The sequence below is a fragment of the Pseudorca crassidens genome, chromosome 7 (genome assembly GCF_039906515.1).
Source record: "Pseudorca crassidens isolate mPseCra1 chromosome 7, mPseCra1.hap1, whole genome shotgun sequence".
In the NCBI taxonomy this organism is placed as follows: Eukaryota; Metazoa; Chordata; class Mammalia; order Artiodactyla; family Delphinidae; genus Pseudorca; species Pseudorca crassidens.
In genome coordinates, this window is record NC_090302.1 from 19796054 (window position 1) to 19816264 (window position 20211).

Consider the following 20211-nt stretch of genomic DNA (forward strand, 5'->3'; position numbering starts at 1 on the left):
TGTACCACAACAGACGCTTTATTGATGCAACTGAGGGAAAGAGCTGAGATACGAAGGGTGAGCCGGAGGCTGAGGATGGGCCCGCAGAGTCCCCAAGGTCCTAACCCAATGCTAGGACCCTTCCTCTTCCTTCTTCCTTTCCTCCTCGTGCTGCATATGCAGTGGCCCGCACAGATCCTGGTGGGAGAAGACAACACATGATCGGGGGGGGGGGCCGGGGGGTCTTCTGGGGGAAGAGGGAAGTAAGCTCTGGACTGTAGCTCCAGCCCAAGCAGGGCTTCAGCTGGGTGACCCTCTCTCTCTGGGTGATTCTCTCTCTCTGAGTCTCAGCTTACTCACCTCTGAAATGGAGGCTCAAACCCTTAACACCTGGCATGTCTGAGCACTTATGACTTGCCATGCCCTTCTGTTGATCTCCTGGATTCCTCACACCATTTTTTTTTCTTTTATTTTTTTGCGGTATGCGGGCCTCTCACTGTTGCAGCTTCTCCCGTTGCGGAGCACAGGCTCCGGACGCGCAGGCTCAGTGGCCATGGCTCACGGGCCCAGTCGCTCCACGGCATGTGGGATCTTCCCGGACCGGGGCACGAACCCGTGTCCCCTGCATCGGCAGGCGGACTCTCAATCACTGTGCCACCAGGGAAGCCCCCTCACACCATTTTGAAGATGACGAGAGTGAGGGTCATGGTGACCTGCGGCCTGTCCGAGGTCCCCCGGCCAGTGGACGGGGGCAGCAGGCTGCTGGCCACGGGACCAACTCCAGTGTCTGTGTTCATACGCCTTTTCCCGGGGTTCCCGAAAGCAGGGGATGATTTGTACCACTGGTGGTCACAGGAAATGACCTCTGGTGGCACAAATCTGTCTAGATGGAGACGTTTTTATTTTAATAATCATGAAAGTATTTCACATGTATCCACAAACGTGTAACCAGTTTTTGGTTTTCGTAACCAGTTTAAATCAGCTCTGTGATTTCAGATATTATTACACAGGACAAGACCATGTAAAGCCTTGCATTCAACACAGGTTTAAAGGAAAGTATTAAGAAGATTATACAGATAATGCTCAAAAATTGGGACGGTGGCCCTGGACTTGCAGTTTGGGTGACACCTAAAACCACAAGACTGATTCCCCATCACACAGATATTAGAACACTGGGGGTGTGGCAGGCAGCTGTAAGTGATCATTCCCCGTGTGCGTGTCTCTTTCCCAAGTTCACCACACCTTGGCTATGCTCTTCCCCTCCTGTTAGCCTTTACAATCCTCCCCACCTGCTCCAGGCGTCCTCCCTGATTCCCAGTGACTTCCCTCCTGGGCACGCGTCCATCACCCGGGGGCCCTGCAGTGAGGCAGGTGCTTAAACAGGATATCCTGCCTCGCTGTGCAGCTTTGACTGACAGCTTCCCTCTCTGGGCCTCTGAGGCTGCCCAAGGTGGGACCACCCTCAGGGTGGCCACTGCCCGGTCCTCCTTGCACTTACCTTTTTCTCATCGCTGTATGTGATTTCTGACTCGTGAATGCCTATGCACTTGATGCCATCAAGGAACTCTTTCTTCTGCTCCTGGGTCACCTCTGGCTTGTCGGCTACAGGATGGAGCAAGGGGGCCGGGTGAGGATGATGGGGGACCTAAGTGGGAGGCCAGGGAGGGCTGGGGTGCTGGGGGTCCCGCCCGAGTAGTGGTGGTCCTGGGGTGAGGCTTGGGTGGAGTGGGAGTTTGAGGTGTTTACCATAGAAGGACATGCCCACGTTCTTCTTGCCGTTCCAGGAGGCAGAAAGAATGAAGGTCTTGGGGTGCTTGGTGAGCAGCAGGTCAGCAAAGTGTTCTTTACCCGACTCTGGAGGAGAGAGCCTCTGATGAGACCACGGGGGCGGCACAACAGTTCCTGTCTCACGGGGGAGGAACCTGGGTGTGCCCAGGGCCACACAGCCAACCAGTGAAGACCAGGGGTTGTCTTAGGCCACTGGTCACTCGCTCCTCCTGTGTGCCAGGCTCTGCACTGAGCACTCTCTATGTGTGGAATCATAGGAGCCTCACATGGACCATGGCTGTTAGAGCGTTTCTCCCCATTTTACAGATGAGGAAATCAAGCCCAGACAGGAGCCTTGGGGCTGCAAAGTGGTGTCCGTTCAATTCCGTCAGCATTTGTGTGCTCCTACTAGGAGCCCTCTCTGCAGTGATGGTGGGGAAATGGGCGAAGTCACTGCCTGCCCAATGCAGGCTCCCACCCTTAGCTCCCCGAAGATAAGGAGTTTTCCCCGAAGATAAGGAGTAGTAGACAGAGAGGTAGGACTGGAGCCAGTCTGGGGTTTAGATCCTATTTCTAATTATAAGCTGTGTGACCTCGGGGAAACTACTTGACGTCTCTGTTTCCTCATCTGGTCACTGTAATGTCCTCCTAGGGTTGTTTGTGAGTATTAAGGGGATTAATCCATATAAAGCACTTCAAACAGTGCCTGGCACATAGTAAGAGCTCAACCATGTTGGCAGTTATTACTGATTATTTGCTGTGTGCAGGCACTGGGGCCACAGAGATATAAAAGGTGGGCCTGTCCCGTGTTCTCTGTGTTCAAAGCCCCCAGGGCCTCAGTCCAGGCCCCCGTCTTTAGGCTGGACAACCCACCATCTCCCCACTCCACACAGCAGCCCTCCACCTGAGGGCTGGGCCTCACCGTATATAGACAAGGTCCCATTCTTGCGATAGACCGTCACGGAGCTGGAGTTGTAGACGCACTTGTTCCCACTACAGTCAGACAGGAGAGGGGAGAAAAGCAGTAAGATGGTCAAGAAGTGGACGGTCACCCATCTCAGTCATTGAGGGCCAAGAGTCAGGTGGCAGTTGGAGTCAATTCCCCCCATCCCCCCCCCTCCCCCCGCCTAGTCCATCAACGGGAAGGCTGAGGCCGGGAGGGAAGATGGACTCGCTCAAGGTTTTTCTGCAGCTGGGAATGGAAGCCGGAAGCTGAGGCTGAGGGTGAATTGGTGTGTGGGGTCTCACATGGTCTGGTACTCTCTGAGAATTATCTTGTCTTCCGCGTGCTTGGGCTCAAAGTAAAAGAAAGCTGCCTGGATCGATCTAGCCGACTCGTTGTACTCGGGGTTTCGGAAGGCTGAGCCGATATAAAACCACTTGCCAGAGAGCTGGGGAGAAGCCAGGAACTGGTGATGGAGGCTGGAGCTCAATCCTTGAGAGTCAGCTGGGATGAGACTCAGCAGATCTCTCTCCTCATTTTACAAACAAGGAGACTGGGACCCCAGATGAGGAGTGGACGTGCAAGAGCTCACTTGGAGGACCAGACATCTCCCCTCACCCCACCCTCACCCCTGGGCAGCCCCTCCTTGCCCAGTGCAGAATTGTTCCCTGTTGAGGAACCTTGCAAAGAGGCGTCGGAGTTTGGAGGCAAAGAAATGCCTCCAGAGGCTGGTCAGAATTTCACCCCAGGACCCAGGATAGAAAAGGATGGCATCAGGAGGGCAAAGGGAAGCCCAGAGATGGAAGCAGCTGCCCATGGCACTCAGGGACTTGGGCACTCACCCTGTCCAGGGTGGCATTGGTGATGGGCACCACCGCCGTCAAGTTGGCGCACGCCGGACTCTGGGCGTCCAGCAGAGGAATGAGGCTCAGGACGGCGAGGGCCCAGGGCAGCACCATGCTGAAACCACAAGGCACCTGCCGCCAGGAAGACTGGTGGCTGGAGGGTGCCAGTGACCTTTAAAGTAGCTGTGGGCGGGGCCCTGGAGGCAAGCTATGACACAATCTGGTGAGCTCTTGGAAAAGGTCTTACACAAAACCTTCCCTCCATCCCACAAAGCCAGCTATAGGTAAAGCCCGCAAGTCTAATTTGGGTCCCTGACCTGGAGGAGTTACAAGGGTCCAAAGGTCTGGCTGTTCAAAAGCAAGGTGAATGTGGGCCGGCCTGATATTAGTTAATGTGTTTAGATATTGATAGAGGGGCCTGTCGGCAAACTCTCCTGTTTTCATTCAATTCCTGTCCTACTAAGCGCCAAGACTTGAGAAGGACCCAGCCATAAATCATGGGCTGAAGGCAACTTAGAGAGTTCCCAGGTGAGCTAGGGGAGGGGAGAATGAGCGGGGGAGGGGTTGAGGGGTGGGAGGTGAGGGCAAACGTGGGATCAATTCCAACTGAGTGTGGTGACACCTGTGAAAGAGCAAAAGTCCAGAGGCCCCCAACCCGGTCCTGGAGGCAGGGACCTTTCCGGAAGAAAGGGGCGTCTAAGTTGAGTGTCTATTTCCAGTAAATGTTTTACTTGAATCACCTCTCAGTATCTAAAACAGGAAATTATCTCTGCGATATCCCCACCCCCTGCTATATGAGCTCGCCTTTCTTTTCACCCATATATTCCCAGCCCTGGGACAGTGCCCAGCAAGTAGTAGACGCTCAGTATATACCATGGCATAAATAATTCCATTGTCCATTTGCATTTCTACATGACGGGGTCAAATCTGTATTTGAATAAATAAATACTTTCCAAAAGTACTATTATGATAAGCTTACAGTTTTGTATTCTTATTCATTTCATGTATTTTGAATACTTTTTCATGTGCCAGTATAGTCAGCAGTTGTAATTTGAATGGATGCATAACCTTTCATTCACTTCTTGGATTCTAACTTCCTTGAGCATGTCCTCCCTTTATATTTATAGCACTTTATTTTATTTTTTCCAGGTTTATTGAAATATAGCTGTCTATAGCATATTATATTGTGATTTTTCCTCTGATGATATGTGTCAGAGAGCATCCAAATTTCTTTCAAGAGAAAGAAAAACATATGTCTTTAAAATGCAAGACTTTAGCAATATTTAAAATTGCCCCCCAGATACACACATAAATAAATAAAATAGCCCCCAAACTAGAAACAATTCAGATATCCGCCAACAGGAAAATGGAAAAACAAACGGTGGCATTTTCATACAATGGAATATTACTTAGCAACAAAAAGGAATGAACTACGGTTACATGTAACAGCATGAATGCATCTCAAAAACATTATGCTGAACCAAAGAAGCCAGACTCAATAGTGCACGGACTGTATGATTCCATTTATACAAAGTTCTAGAACAGCCAAAACGAATTATAATGGTAGACATCAGATCCGTGGTTGCCTTGTCATCTGACTGCCAAGGGGCATGAGAGAACTTTCTGAAGTAGATGACCATGTTCTGTATTTTCACTGTGGTGGTGTTTACACACGTATGTGTATTTGTGAAACTCTTTGAACTGGAAACCAAAAATGTGTGCATTTTACTGTAAGCCAATTATACCTCAATTAAGTTGATTTTCAAAAACCTCTCCCCCAAAAGAGAGAAAACAAAAACGTGATAAACCAAAGAATACTAACGATTTTTAATGCTGCACCAGTCTAGCAATGCAGAAATGATTCTTTCTCTACGTCCTTGTCAGAGTTGGAATTTCCCTTCTTTTTCTTTTCTTTTCTTCTTCTTTTTTTTTTTGCCAGCTCAGTTAGTGTTTTGACTTTGCATTTCTCTAATTGGAGTCTTGCAAAATGACTGGAGCTCTTCAAGAGGGAAGAGTGCGGGTGAGGGAGAGTGTGGTATGTGAAGGACCAGGATATGCTCTGTGTGGCTGGAGCCTGTGATGGGGTCGGAGCGATGGGGGCTGATGCTCGGGGACGTTGATGGGAACCCGAGCTGCAGAGCGCGGAAGCCAGGCCGAGGAGTTTGCAGTGGAGTCTGGGGGTGTTGGGGAGAAACGGAAAAATTTTAAGTGAGGTGGAGGGGGGTTGACTAGTCAGACTAGTCAGGGGATGGGGAGGGCAAGAGCAGGAGAACTTGGCAGAGCAGTTGGGCAGTGGCATGGTCCAGGTGTGAGATGATGGGACTGGGCACAGATTCAAGACACTGTTTTATGGAGATGCTGAACACCATGTGGGGACGATGCCACTTTAGACCTGGGCCACTGGGGCTCCTACCTGCAACCCAGAGCTTTAGCGGCCCTCACATACCACACACACACGGACACACACATACAAGGACGCACATATGCAAAGTTCGTTCAGCAACACACAAGCACCTCTGTCACTTGGGGTCTGGTACCTGGTATTGGCACAGGGTGACCCATAACCGGAAACTTCCCTCGTCACAACCAACCGTGTTCAGACCCCAGGGGAAAAATGCTTCCCATCTTGTACTCTATCTTTGAAATATCAGGCATTTGGACATTATATCCAAAGGTCCTGAGGCTTTGCGGGTGATGCTACTGCTGATAAAGTAGACAGACACCACTTCAGAATTCAGGGAGGACTTGAGTGGACTTAGAGGTAATGAAACTGGGCAGGACCCTGCGGGGGCCTCCTGGGTTAAAAACGGAAAAAAACAAAACAAGTCTCTTCTTTATAGAAAGAAAACAAAATGGGGGAGGGGAGGCTTTAGTCTCCTAGGCCTTCTCTGAGTCCCAAAGAGCCGGCTCAAGCAGTTAATCATTAGGGCTGTAGAGACACAGGACTCCTCGTCCCTCCTGAAGGGATGTTGGTAACAATCTCATGCATATCTTTGATCTGTTTTGCAGAAACTAAGATTCCAACCCAGGTGGAGGATGGTGACTACATCCTGACCACAAGCACATAGACCCCAAACTAGTTGGAACCAGAAGGTTGATGATAAAGATTTCTGAAACATCCGCTTGTTACCTCACTACCAACCAATCAGAAGAAGGTCCATGAGCTGATCACGCATCCGACAACCGCTAACACATATACATGGAATTTAAGAAAAAAAAATGTCATGAAGAGCCTAGGAGTAAAGACACAGGAATAAGACAGGAATAAAGATACAGACCTACTAGAGAATGGACTTGAGGATATGGGGAGGGGGAAGGGTAAGCTGTGACAAAGCGAGAGAGAGGCATGGACATATATACACTACCAAACGTAAGGTAGATAGCTAGTGGGAAGCAGCCGCATAGCACAGGGAGATCAGCTCGGTGCTTTGTGACTGCTTGGAGGGCTGGGATAGGGAGGGTGGGAGGGAGGGAGATGCAAGAGGGAAGAGATATGGGAACATATGTATATGGATAACTGATTCACTTTGTTATAAAGCAGAAACTAATACACCATTGTAAAGCAATTATACTCCAATAAAGATGTAAGAAAAAAAAAAAACAACCCTCTCCCATTTACCCTCCTTGCCTTTAAAAACCTTGTGCCCCAGCCAGCTAATGAGATGGATTTGAGACAAGTCTAGGTCTCCCATCTTCTGTGTTGACACCTCCTCGATTCGTAAACCTTTCCCTGCTCCAGACTCTGACATTTCATTTTGGCCTCACTGTGCGTGGGGCGTACGAACTTGGGTTCAACAACAGAAAGAGAAAAGACAGTAAACTTTCTCATTCTTCCCTCTCAGCGTAAAGGCAGTAAGTTCTTGCCACATTAGCTCTTGCTTCCCAATAGTACTGAGAATCCATTTTTTGGTTTTTTGCAACGTGTATTTGGGGAGGCCCTCCTGATTTAGAAATAGGCAGTATTTGCAAGAGTTGCACATGGTAGCTGAGAGGTACTTTGCAATATGAAATCATTCGTATTCCTGTTAAATTCATGTGTAGGTAGATGGAACACACATTAGGCGTGAATCTGATTCTTGAAATCAGCAGCTAGAGGTTGAATGCTAGCATTGTGAATAATTTACAGCTTTATAAAATTTTTGAACAAGACTTAATCCATTGATTAAATTTCCAAAACTTAAATTGTAAAGAGTCAGCTTTATTTTAAAACTTTTGATTTATAACCTTTAGTTATTTAGACCAATGGTCTTTGGGCCTTCCTTTGTTCGTGCGAAGAAATGCTAGGGTTGCCTATGTGGGGGAAGGGTGAACAGGGAGGGTCGGTAAGGAGCAGGACTCCGTCTTGCTTTTACCCAGAGCAATTCAGCTCTGGCCTAACCTGCATGCCTCTTGAAGCAAAACCGCAGACAGTGAGTGCGATATACAGTAAGTCTAAGTCCCCTACATATGAACCTTCAAGTTGCGAATTTTCAAAGATGCGAACGTGCGTTCCATCCATGTCAGGCGTGAGTGACATTGCAGCTTGCCCTCTGTCTCCTGTTGCTGACGATCCTTCAGCTCTACCATCTCCCACCCCCTCTCCCTCCTCCAGTCAGTAACTCTTCTTGCCTGTTCACTCGATGTCAGCCCCTGGGTGCCAGCTGTTGTACTGTACTACTGTACTTTTCAAGGTACCATACTGTAAGATGAAAAGTGTTTTCTTTATTTTTTTGTTTGTTTTTTATGTATTATTTGTGTGAAAAGTATTATAAACCGATTACAGTACAGTACTATATAGCCGATTGTGTTAGTTGGGTACCTAGGCTAACTTTGTGGACTTACGAACAAATGGAACTTAACGAACATGCTCTCGGAACGGAACTCATTTATATGTAGGGGACTTACTGTAATACAAAATACATACTTGGTCTCTACCTCCCTTTCCTGGCACACAGCTCATAAAACTCTTGGGCTCTTCAAAGTGATACTTGTCTTTTTGTATGCTAATAAGATGTCTCTTGGGTGGGGGCTCCTGGATAGACTCAGGATGGGAGCTGGTTATCAGGGGAACCAACTTTGTGATTAGAGGGTTGGAACTTTCAGCCCCACCCCCTCACCTCTGGGAAAGGAACTGGTGCTGGAGATTGACTTGGTCACTAATGATGACCAGTGATTTAATCAACCATGCTCACGTAATGATGCTTTCAGTAAAGTGCTAAATGATGGGATTTGGAGAGCTTCCAGGTTGGGGAACATGTGGAGGTGCTGAGTAGGTGGCCAATCCTGTTGCCAAAATCACGACTCTCTGTGCGTGATGCCGAACAGAATTACGGAGACAGAGATTTTGGAAGATAAGAGAGGTGGCTTTATTCCTTTGCCAGGCAAAAGGGGAAAACACAGCCTCAAGAACTGTGCCCCCCTCCTGGGGAATTACAGGGGTTCTTACAGGTGGAGTTCACAGTCCGAAGTGAGTGATAAGGATCAAAATGGTGAAGGTCTTGCATTCTTCTTCTTGCATTATTTCAAAACAATCACCGCTGGCGTCAGGCAATCCGATAACCCTGGGTTATCAGCCTGTGACCTTCTTTCTGAAATGCAAACAGCTACAAGGGGTGATTTGCTACAAGAGTGTGTAGGGAGAATAAACACTAGAATTCACAGAGAGAGTTAGGGAGTGATTTATGCAGGACATAATTCACACAGAGAGTTAGGAAGTGATTTGTGAAGGATGTAATTCCCATAGAGGCTAGCTTTGTGAAGGACAGATCTAGTTACAGATACTAGAGATTAGTAACAGTTCAAGTAAAGCTAGGAGTGATTAACTCTTTCAGGCCCGTTTATGTTTCTTCTCTGTTCCCTTTACTTTCCTTGTTCTCAGGAGAAGAAAAACTTCATTTCTATTTTACTGCAATCCAAAGAGGGCCTGGAAGCCCCATACCCTTTCCCACATACCTTGCCCTATGCGTCTCTGCTATCTGACTGTTCCTGAGTTGTATCCTTTTATACTAAACTGGGAATCTAGTAAGTAAACGATTCTCCTGAGTTCTGTGAGCTGTTCTAGTAAACGGCCAAACCCAAAGAGAGAGGGTCGTAGGAACCTCTGATTTACAGCTGGTCAGTCAGAAGCACAGGTGACAACCTGGATTTGTGATTGGCATCTGAAATGGGGACAGTCTTGTGGGACTGAGCCCTTAATCTGCAGGATCTGATGCTAACTCAACTCTGGTTAGCGCTGAAACCGTGTGCCCCTAAAACCGAGTTTCTTTACTGAGTTTATGATTAATCTCTCTATCCAAAATTTTATTTCCTTTCTGTGCAGCCCCTGTTCCCCTTGGGATTGAGGAGTAACAAAGAAAAGGGGAGACTGAAACTGAGCAGGACCCTGCAGGGTCTTGCTCGGTACAAAAGCCTCTTCATGGCCCCTGTTTCTTTTTTTCCTTTAATATTTATTTATTTGTTTGTTTGTTTGTTTGTTTGTTTGTTTATTTTTGGCTGCACTGGATCTTCGTTGCTGTGCGTGGGCTTTCTCTAGTTGTGGCGAGCAGGGGCTACTCTTCGCTGCGGTGCACAGGCTTCTCATTGCAGTGGCTTCCCTTGTTGCAGAACACGGGCTCTAGGGGCGAGGCTTCAGCAGTTGCAGCACTTGGGCTCAATAGTTGTGGCTCGCGGGCTCTAGAGCGCAGGCTCAGTAGTTGTGGCACATGGGCTTAGTTGCTCCGCGTCATGTGGGATCTTCCCGGACCAGGGCTCGAACCCATGTCCCCTGCATTGGCAGGCGGATTCTTAACCACTGCACCATCAGGGAAGCCCTGTCCCCTGTTTCTTGCTTGCTGAAATGAAGGACCTTCCTAAGCCTTCCCCGAGTTCCAAAGAGGAGGCTCAAGCAGTCCCCCTGAAGGGATGTAGATAACAATCGGATACATATCTTTGAGTGGTTCTGCAGAAACTAAAGCCTGCACCCAGGTGGAGGATGGAGACTACATGCTGACCACAAGCATGTAGACCCCAAACCAGTTGGAACCAGAAGGCTGATGATAGAGATTCCTGAAACATCCCCCTGTTACCTCACCATCAACCAATCAGAAGAAGGTCCACGAGCTGATCATACATCCTAAGATCCTCTCCCCTAACACTTTCTTTTAAAACCCTTGCCTGAAAGCCATTGGGAAGTTCCAGTCTTTTGAGCATGAGCTGCCCATTCTCCTTGCTTGGCACCTGCAATAAACGCTGGACTTTGCTTCACCACAGCCCGGTGTCAGTAGATTGGCTTTGCTGCATGTGGGGCAAGTAGACCCAAGTGTGGCTCAGTAACAGTGTCAGCACTGAACTGAGGCCTAGGACACTCAGCTGGTGTCTGGAGAGTCAGAGAACCACTTGGTGTTGGAGAAAATCCACACGCTTGGTGGCCAGAAGTCTAGTGAGCAGAGGAGAGAGAAATGAAAGTTTTCCCTTACAGTGAGTAAGCGGAGTTCCTCTCCTGGGAAGCAGTGAGTGGTCCTCACCGTCCTCAGCCTCAGGCTGCCCCTTGAGGGGCTTCTCACTCTCCTCCCAAGAGGCTAACCAAGTAGCTTCTCCAAGCACACCCAGCACTCACCCTGACACAGTACAATTTCCTCTATCTTCTTACATTTTAAGGATGCTTTAGTACCTCCATGAATTGAAGTCTTGGGCAGCCCTCCCCAGCCTGCCTATCTGTCCCTGGCACAATGTCAAGAGAAGTTTGGCAGGAAAGAGACAGAAAAGCAATCAGGACAGTGTACGATGCTGGTAAAGAGTTGTCCTGGTTCTACCACTTGCTAACTGTGTGACCTTGGGCAAGTTACCTAACTTCTCTGTGCCTCAATTTCCCTACTTGTAAAATGTGGATAATAATAATAAACTCCACTTCATTGGATTGTTATGCATAGTCAATCAGTTCACATTTAGACGAACTAAATATCAGATGAAACAAATTTGCTTCTAAGGGTCCTTCTATTATAATAACCATCATCATCTGTTTAATGACAAGCTGGGGTGGTGAGGAAGGAAAGACAGATTCCTGCATTATATAAATACTTCAGTGATTGCAGGTTACATCCTACTTCTAAAGACATCAAAATGCAAAATTATGTCTATATTAGATTCAGGAAAATAGGATATTTTCCCCATTAGATACTTGAGAAAACCAGTGGCCCAGGAGGGTAAGGTAACAGGGTGAAAAGATGAGGTTTCTATAATTAGGGAAATGCACCATTTTGAAATGATTCACTTTCTGAGAAAACCACTTTATACAGATTTCTGGCCATTTTATACAAGGCCAGGGCTAAGCTCTGTGTCTGACAACTAATTCGTGATCTTATCTACGTGAGCAACCACAAAAATACACGGGCAGAGCAAACAGTCCAAATTAGGAACTTTGTGTCTGGGCTGAGGAAATACCAAAAAATATTTGTTCAAATTCACATCCTGTTTTGTGATCTTGGGCAACTTATGTAACCTCTTTGGACTTTAGTTCCCCCATCGGAAGAGCCAGGGTGATAAAACTTGCCCCTGAGGGTTGTGCGTGAGATGAATACGGATTACACTCAACACGGCTCCTGGTTCATGGAAAGCGTGCAAGACATTGCAGCCACTATTATTTTGAAAGGTGCTATTAAGGGTTGAACCATATGAAACTGTGGATTTTAAATTATTTATTTATTTATTTTCATTGAAGTTGATTTACAAGTTGTGCCCATCTCTGCTGTGCAGCAAAGAGACTCAGTTATACACGTACAGACATTCTTTTTATATATTCTTTTCCATTATGGTTTATCACAGGATATTGACTATAGTTCCCTGTGCTATATATTAGGACCTTGTTGTTTATCCCTTCTAAATGTAATAGTTTGCATCTACCAACCCCAAATTCCCAGTCCATCCCTCTCCCTCCCTCCGACCCCTTGGCAGCCAGAAGTCTGTCCTCCATGTCTATGAGTCTGTGAAACTGTGGATTTTATAGGTCAGAAAGCAGTTGAGTATCATTCAATTTCACCCGGTTCGTCCAACTACTATGGAACAATGGCCTGGTCTGTGGTTGGAAAGCAGGGAAGGACATGTCACTCCCATTTTCCTGGGAGAAAAACTGAGGCCCAGAGAGAGAGAATGACCCATTCAAGGCCATGTCACAGGCAGGAAGCTGAGACCAGAATCCACCTGCCAGCCTCTCCCCTTCTTGCCCGTCCCGCTCTCACTTTCCCAGCACCAGGCTGCCGGTCATCATGGGATGTGACTGTCCCTGGGGCTTGCCTCACCGTGGACAGAGCAAACACAGGCCTGGGGTTCCCCCTGGAAGTCCACCGTGGCTGTTTCTGGACACTGGGTTGTGCAACGGGAGATTGGGAACCGTGGGGCTGCCAGCTGGGGAAGAGCTGCCTTGTGTCCCTGACGAATTCCTACTTACCCTTGCTGGGAATGAGCTGGCCCAGCTTCAGGGGCTTCCCCAGCCAGGTCACAGAGGCCTCCTGGGATGGAGACCGGACCGAGACTGCTGAACAGCATGGTTCTAACATAGCCCCTCTTCTCCTTCCCCTCTGGCCCTTCTTCCTGACTCTCTCACCTTCCATGTCGTCAAAGCTGCTGCCTCTCCAGAGCCCCGAATGGTGCGCAGACCTCTTTCCTGTCCTCCCAGCTCAGCCAGCTGCCCCTGGACAACTCCACTCCAGTGCCCCATCACAGCACAAACGTAACCTGGCCAGTGCAAACCCTGCTCTTCTGTGCAAACCTGTGCTTGTCCTATTCCCAGCCCAGTACTCCAGGCTTCCCCTGACCCTTCCCCTGAGGTACGGTGCGCCTCTCACTGTTGTGGCCTCTCCCGTTGCGGAGCACAGGCTCCGGATGCGCAGGCCCAGCGGCCATGGCTCACGGGCGCAGCCGCTCCGCGGCATGTGGGATCTTCCCGGACCGGGGCACGAACCCGCGTCCCCTGCATCGGCAGGTGGACTCTCAACCACTGCGCCACCAGGGAAGCCCCTGATGGTTAATTTTATGTTGACTTAGTTGAGCCACGGGGTACCCAGATATTTGGCTCAACGTTCTGGCTGTGTCAGTGAGGGTGTTTTGGAGGAGATTAACATTTTAATGGGTAGACTGAGCAAAGCAGATAGCCCTCTCGCGTGTGGGCAAGCCGCATCTAATCTACTGAGGGCCTGAATAGAATCAAAAGGCCAAGTAACTGAGAATTCCTCTGGCCTGACTGCTTGAGATGGGTATCTGTCTTTTCCTGCCTTTGGTCATTCCTGGGTCCTGAGCCTGCCAGCCTTTGGAATGGCACTACACCATCTGCTCTCCTGGGTCTGGAGTTGGCCAGCTCACCCTGCAAATCTTGGAACTCATCAGCCATCATAATCATGTGAGCCAACTCCTTATAAGAAATCTCTTACACACACACACACACACACACACACACACACACACAGGCGTGCACGCACACATGCTTACATACACACACATCGCATTGGTTCTGTTTCTCTGGGACCTTGATTATAGTGTCACCTCCTGACTATCCTCCCCAAGCTGACACTGGGCTCTGTGGTGCCCCCTTTGTGCTTCCCTAACCCCACACTTGGTCTCCTGCTCCCTGGTTTCCTAACCCTTAACCACACAGGGTCCAGCCTCTCTAGCTGCTCTGCCGGACTCAGAGCCCCTCAGACAGGCTCTCAGATCCATCCTAACTCCAGTGCCCACACACGGCTTGACCAAAGGAAGGCGCCGCTGATAAACACGTGTCAGGGAAATAAAAACGGTAGTTCTTGCGGGGAGTCCTTCCACAAGATCGAGTGCCTTTGACGTGCTGTGCTCTGTGGCTACAGCAGAGAACAAGCTACATCTCCTTCCCTCACAGAGCTTCCTATGGGGAAGACAGACATTACAGTGATTGACCTTTTCCCCTCTGCAAAACGGGAAGCATGATGGGACAGATGGGCAAACTCTTTGGCTGTGGTGATATCCGGCAGATCTCAGGAAATGATTCAGGAAATGGGCCATGCTGCCTCAATTTCATTTTTGATTAACTGTCAGTCAAAGAAATGAAAAGAACATTCTCATCTCATTTCCAAGTTGTTGTTGTTTTTTTTCTTCAGTGTCGGAAAGTCATTTTCCAGATTAAGGAAATAGTGCAGGGTCATGATTCTTGGTACTTGAGCTTGTACTAGAGTCTTCAGGGAGGCTTGTTAAAACGCAGATTGCAGGGCCCCTCAGGGTTTGTGATTCAGTCGGTTTGGGAAGGGATCGAAAATTTTGTGCTGGTCACCAGCCCCTGGTGCTGCTTGTGCTGGTAATCCCAGGGCGCCACACTGAGGACCACTGGCCTCACGCACATAACACTGCCGTCAGCCGTCTTGGGGCTGAATCACAGCTTTGCCTTGGCCTCACCAGGTGACCTCAGGTACTTCGGCGGACTTCAGTTGCTACCTTTGTCAAACAGGAGGGTGGACTTGGAGGCATGGGAATCTCCAAGCTCTTCCAGACCATGAACACTGGGCTCCACGGGTGGAAGTTTGGAGACACCGCAGGGCAGCGGCTCCCAGGGCTCACTGTCTGGGGTAGGTGTCAGGGTGGGGAGGGTAGAGAAGACCCAGCTGCCTGTGGACTGATGACCTAGAAACTTACAGCTAGCTTTTTTTTTTAATTAATTAATTAATTTTTTGGCCGCATTGGGTCTTCGTTGCTGCGCACGGGCTTTCTCTAGTTGCGGCAAGCAGGGGCTACTCTTCGTTGTGGTGTGTGGGCGTCTCATTGCGGTGGCTTCTCTTGCTGCGGAGCACGGGCTCTAGGCGCGCGGGCTTCAGTAGTTGTGGCTTGCGGGCTCTAGAGCACAGGCTCAGTAGTTGTGGCGCACGGGCTTAGTCGCTCCACGGCATGTGGGATCTTCCCAGATCAGGGCTCAAACCCGTGTCCCCTGCACTGGCAGGTGGATTCTTAACCACTGCGCCACCAGGGAGGCCCGACAACACGTTTTTAAAATGTGGCGCAACTGCTCGTGATTTCTTCTTTCTCTTAGATGAGAAGGGCAGAAAAGTTCTGATTTCTCCAGTGTCCCAGGGGAGGAGGAACAAGCTAAGGAAGAAAGTACTCTGAACCAAGAGTCAGGAATAGGGGTTTCAGGTCCAGCAGGTATAAGTATGTCCCAAATATTGAACGGGACATACTTATGCTAAAAACATATTTATTGTTTATCCGAAATGCAAAGTTATCTTGTATATTTATTCACTAACTCTGGTTAACTCTGTCTCCCAGATTTTCACTCAATTCTTCCAAAGCAGGTATTGTTGGGGCCTCTTTCAAGAATCTCACGGGTAAGAATTGTTCCTGTTGAAGCACTATCCTTAATCACCAAAAGATGGAAACAACCCACATGTCATCGATGGAAGAATGAATAAACAAGATCTGGTTTACCCATACAATGAAATACTATTCAGTCATAAAAAAGAATGCAGTATTGATCCATGCTATAACGATGAACCTTGAAAACATTATGCTAAATGAAAGCAGTCATTCACTAAAGGTCATATATTGTGATTCCATTTATATGAAATATCCTTAGTAGGCAGAGCCATTGACAGGAAGCAGGTTAGTGGTTTTCCAGAGGTAAGAGCAGGCGGAAACCGGGAGCGATGGCTTCTCGGGTATGGAGTTTCCTTTTGAAATGATGAAAACGTTCTCCAAGTAGACAGTGGTGATGGTTGCCCAACGTCGCGAAGGTACTAAATGTCGTTAACGGTCAGTTTTATGTTATGTGGATTTTACCAAGTTAAAAAAAAAAAAAATAGGCTCTCCTGTTAACCTCAGTATACCTCCTCCCTGTGTGTTATTGGTTGAATTGTGTCCCCCCAAAAGATATGCTTCCCCGTTACCTGTGAAGGCAGCCTTATTTGGAAATAGGGTCTCTGCAGATGTAATCAAGTTAAGATGAGGTCATTAGGGTGGGCCCTCATCCAATAGGACTGGTGTTCTTAAAAATAGATGGGATTAGAGACACACAGGGAGAGCGTCATGTGACTACAGTGGCCGAGACTGAGGTGCTGCCCTGCTAGCCAGGGACCGCCTGGCGCCTCAGGACAGGGTAAGGAACCTCTCCTAGAGGCCTCGGTGGGATCGTGGCCCTGCCAACATTTGGATTTCTGGTCTACAGCACACTTCCAGCCTCCGGAACTGCAAGAGAAGGCCCTTCTGATGTCTTAAGCGGCCAATGGGACCCTACAGGACCCACTCTCTCACTTTTAGGCCCCCCCCCACAAGGCGCTGTATCTCTCCCTCCCCCCTCCTTCGGGGGGAGAAGCATAAACAGGGCATCCTCTAAGCCTCTTCCCCTGACCCCCTCAGCCCTGCCAGAAACTTCCCTCCGGCCTTTTCAAAGAAGCACACGGCCACAGATGTGTCATTCCATTGCCTCAGTTTTAAATATTTATTTAAAATCCAGAAGGGAAAAGGAGAAACGGAACCCACTTGGGTTTTAACACATTGACACGTGGACAGAGACATGAACAAGGACAGCAGAGAAACCCAAGAACAAGACAGACGCCAGGACAGAGGCCAGGTGGAGACTGGCGGCTGGGGAGACCGAGCACTGAGATGAGGCCCGAGCTGCTACAAAAACACACTTCCAGGGAGCGTGGAGGCGGGCGGGGTGGGGGAGGGAGACAGGAAGTGGGGGGGAGGGGAGGGTGGGCCAGAGTGAGGTATTAAATAATGAAAATCGAATGCAATTCCCAAAGAGACACTTTAGAAAAAAAAAAAAGACACAAATAGACGTTCACATAAAATTTCCCCTTCTACAAAAATAATTCCATAGTTAAAATGACTGCAAAATCCAGCCTGGACGCTGACTGGTTCGCTGAGGCAGGACAGTTCAGATTGCCCTGAAGAGCCCTGCCACGCTGAACCCGGAGATTCCCGTAATAAGCCTTTCTCCTCAGCCCACATTTATACTTGGAGCTAATGGCGCTGGGTTTCTGCAGAACTGAACGACGATGAAAAAGCAAGAGTGACGACTGCATCTTGGAAGGACAAGCTCCAGGAAGGGAGGACCTTAGGGGATGGTCTGTGGCTTCATCATGAGATGGGTCCATATTTACATGCCACCTCCAAGGCCAGCCCTGACCCAGTGCCGTTCTCCTAATTGGTTTCTTCAAGGTCAAATCTGCAAGGTCAGGACTCTCCAGTCTAGATCATACCCTCCAAGACAAGCCTAACTTCCTTCCAGGACCAAGGAAGGCCAAACTAAAATCCTTCACCCTCAGGCCTCCCCCTGCCTTAAGAGGACAAGCATTTCAAAGTCCATAAGTTAAAAGGTAAATATTTTCTACTTCTGTTTCTGGTTGTTTTTTCTTTTTGTTTTTATGCTTTGCTTTTTGTTTTTTTTTCCTTTTACCTTCTTCCCCCCGCCCTCCTTAACAGATTATGCAATGAGCACAAGGGTGATGCTAGGAAAATTTTAAGAATTCCCCAAACTTTGTCATTTGGAGGAGAGAGAAAAACGTGGATGATACCCCACATCCAAATGTTTCTTCAAAGTCTGTGGCAAAACTGGTAGCACCTTCAGAATCTTAAATAGGTTTTTTTTTTTCCTTAAAAAAATCACATACACTATGAGAAAATTGTGAGCACCAGCGATTTCACAGTGGGAGGTAGCAGACGTGGGCACCCCCAGCCCCGAGGATCTCACCTCTCCCTCTCGGCATCCATCACTTCCCACCCCCTGGCTGCTCTCTCTCACCTTCTCACCTCTTTCCCAGGTGAAAAAAAAAATAGTAACGCACCTTCTTTGCGTTTGTTTAAATAAAATATATATACTTCTTTCTTTCCTTTTCTCCTTTTTTCATGTCTCCTCTCTAATATTGCACATCAAAGCTCCCTGGCAGGGGCCAGCTGACGAGATGCCCCCTTCCCTCAAGCTGGCTGGAACGTGGGGCTCTTTGGGAAGGAAGCTGAGCAGGGAAGGGGGTGGCCGCAGAGCTGGGAGACAGGCCGCGGGGCTCAGGCGGGTTGCGGACCCGGCTTGCTCTGTCTGGCTCTTTGGTTGGTCTTTGGGGCTGAGCTGGGATGAGTCGTTCCCAAGGATACCCCGTGCCCTGCTACCCCTCAGCCTCTTCTACTGGGCAGACAACAGCTGGGGTCTGCTCAAGGATCCTTGGGCAGGTGAGCTGCCTCTCCTAGGGGCCCACCTGCCCCTAGGTACCCTCCTCTTCCCTCCCCCTCGAGGCCGAGAGGAGTCAGGAGGTCAGAGGTCAGAGGAAGCACGCAGGTCCAACTTCGAGGCGGTACTGCTTCCCTGATGAGGCAGGAGGGAGGTTGTCCACGCTGACAATGGGCAGCTGCTGGGGGTCCTGGGTCCGGAAGGTGAAGAGTGTCTGATGCCAGCGGCCATCCTGGACCTGCGGGTAGAGGGAAACGGGGACATGTATACCATCATAGTTCTCATCATATATCAAGTGCGTTTCTCCCTCATCTTTCTTCACAATTTTTAATGTCCACGTGGCATTTCACTGTTTCAGTGACCTGTATGTGTCCATTTAGATTGCTTCTGCCATTTTGATTCTTAAAAGAAAAGCGGTCACGAGTATCACTGTAGCTAAACTTTTGTGCACATTCTTAATTATTTCCCTAGAACAAATTCTAGAAGTAAGATTTGCGGGATCAAAGGATAGGTACACTTGTAAGGCTTTGGATATATATTGGAAATATACATGTAGCTGCTGTTCCGAAAGCCTCTACCCATTTAGTTTTAATTTTTCCAAATAGCTTTGTGTGAGAGTGTTGGTTTCCCCTCAGCCTCAGTAACACTGTGCATTACTGGTTTTGTCTAATTTTGTGAAACTGGTTTTTTGAATGACTTTCTGTCTCCCTCTTCCCCTACAACCCACCCTGTTTTAGGCCTCTGAAGACAACCAGAATGTTAAGAGAAGAAATTAGCCTGGCAGGGCAGGGGCAGAGGGAAGAGTACAGATGCATCCTTCTATAAGCAGCCTTGGAAGTAAGCACAGCATCTACCGGCTGGTAGAATTTTTACCAGCCCAGACCTTCCCTCAGAAGTTTCCCAGGGAGAAAAGTGAATAAAAGCAATTTTATAAAACTCAAAGGTAAACATTATATGTATCATACTAATATACTATAGTATAAAATTGTTACCATAGAAGAACAGGTTTTCCTACCTGTCTATGCATGAGGGGCCTGTAAGGGGCCCTAAGACTTACCTTGCAGCCATCCATTGACACTTCCGGCCTGAACTGACCCCCGGCTTCAAAGATCTGCCCGTTCCAGGCCCGGAAGCGCACAGCCTGCTTAGCTGGGGTCTGCCTGGTGCCCTCCTGCCACACGGTCATGTTAAGGCAGTGGATGGTGATTTGCTGTGTCACCTCAGAGCTTAGCAGGTGCAGGAAATTCATCTGGACCCGGCTAATTGCAAACTCCACCTGTGGAGGAGATGCGGCAGTGAGGCAGGGTCGGGCTGGGCTGCCCACAGCTCTCAGAATTCCTTACCTTCCTCTGGAAGGTCCAGGGATAAGCCCTTTCCTGGTAAGCAATTCCCAGCCATGCTCCCAGAGCTGTACTCACTCGCAAGACAGAAAAACTGAGGTCTGTGTGAGCCAGTCTCACGGCCAAGGAGTAACAAGGAAGGGAAAGAACTGAGGTCTGCCTGATTCCAGCCAGAAATGCGAGGGTCCTGATGCACCGTATGGG

The 20211-nt window shown here is 48.7% G+C and overlaps 2 protein-coding genes across 4 annotated transcripts in view; both read right to left on the reverse strand.

Moving 5' to 3' along the window:
- Nucleotides 1–3669, reverse strand: ORM1 (orosomucoid 1). Its single transcript, XM_067742397.1, has 6 exons — nucleotides 3532–3669; nucleotides 2995–3137; nucleotides 2669–2739; nucleotides 1726–1833; nucleotides 1478–1581; nucleotides 1–177 (listed from the first exon to the last, which is right to left on the reverse strand). The coding sequence occupies exons 1-6, from the start codon at nucleotides 3646–3648 to the stop codon at nucleotides 112–114; spliced, it is 609 nt and encodes a 202-aa protein (XP_067598498.1). The 5' UTR covers nucleotides 3649–3669; the 3' UTR covers nucleotides 1–111.
- Nucleotides 3670–16922: 13253 nt separating this feature from the next.
- The window catches only part of COL27A1 (collagen type XXVII alpha 1 chain), a 144607-nt gene continuing 141318 nt past the window's right edge, over nucleotides 16923–20211 (reverse strand). For all 3 annotated transcript variants that reach the window (XM_067743556.1, XM_067743557.1, XM_067743555.1), the window contains 2 exons: nucleotides 19725–19943; nucleotides 16923–18905 (listed from right to left, as the gene is read on the reverse strand). In XM_067743556.1, coding sequence (XP_067599657.1) covers nucleotides 18759–18905; nucleotides 19725–19943 — 366 coding nt within the window. In that variant the 3' untranslated portion in view covers nucleotides 16923–18758. The remainder of the gene's footprint in view (nucleotides 18906–19724; nucleotides 19944–20211) is intronic.

Bases quoted from the DNA above. Each gene is read 5' to 3' on its own strand.
- ORM1 (XM_067742397.1), bottom strand. From the start codon at position 3,648: ATGGTGCTGCCCTGGGCCCTCGCCGTCCTGAGCCTCATTCCTCTGCTG. The intron at 3,138-3,531 runs GTGAGTGCCCAA...GCTTCTCCCCAG, and splicing joins CCAATGCCACCCTGGACAGG to CTCTCTGGCAAGTGGTTTTA. The intron at 178-1,477 runs GTAAGTGCAAGG...TTCTCCCACCAG, and splicing joins CATACAGCGATGAGAAAAAG to GATCTGTGCGGGCCACTGCA.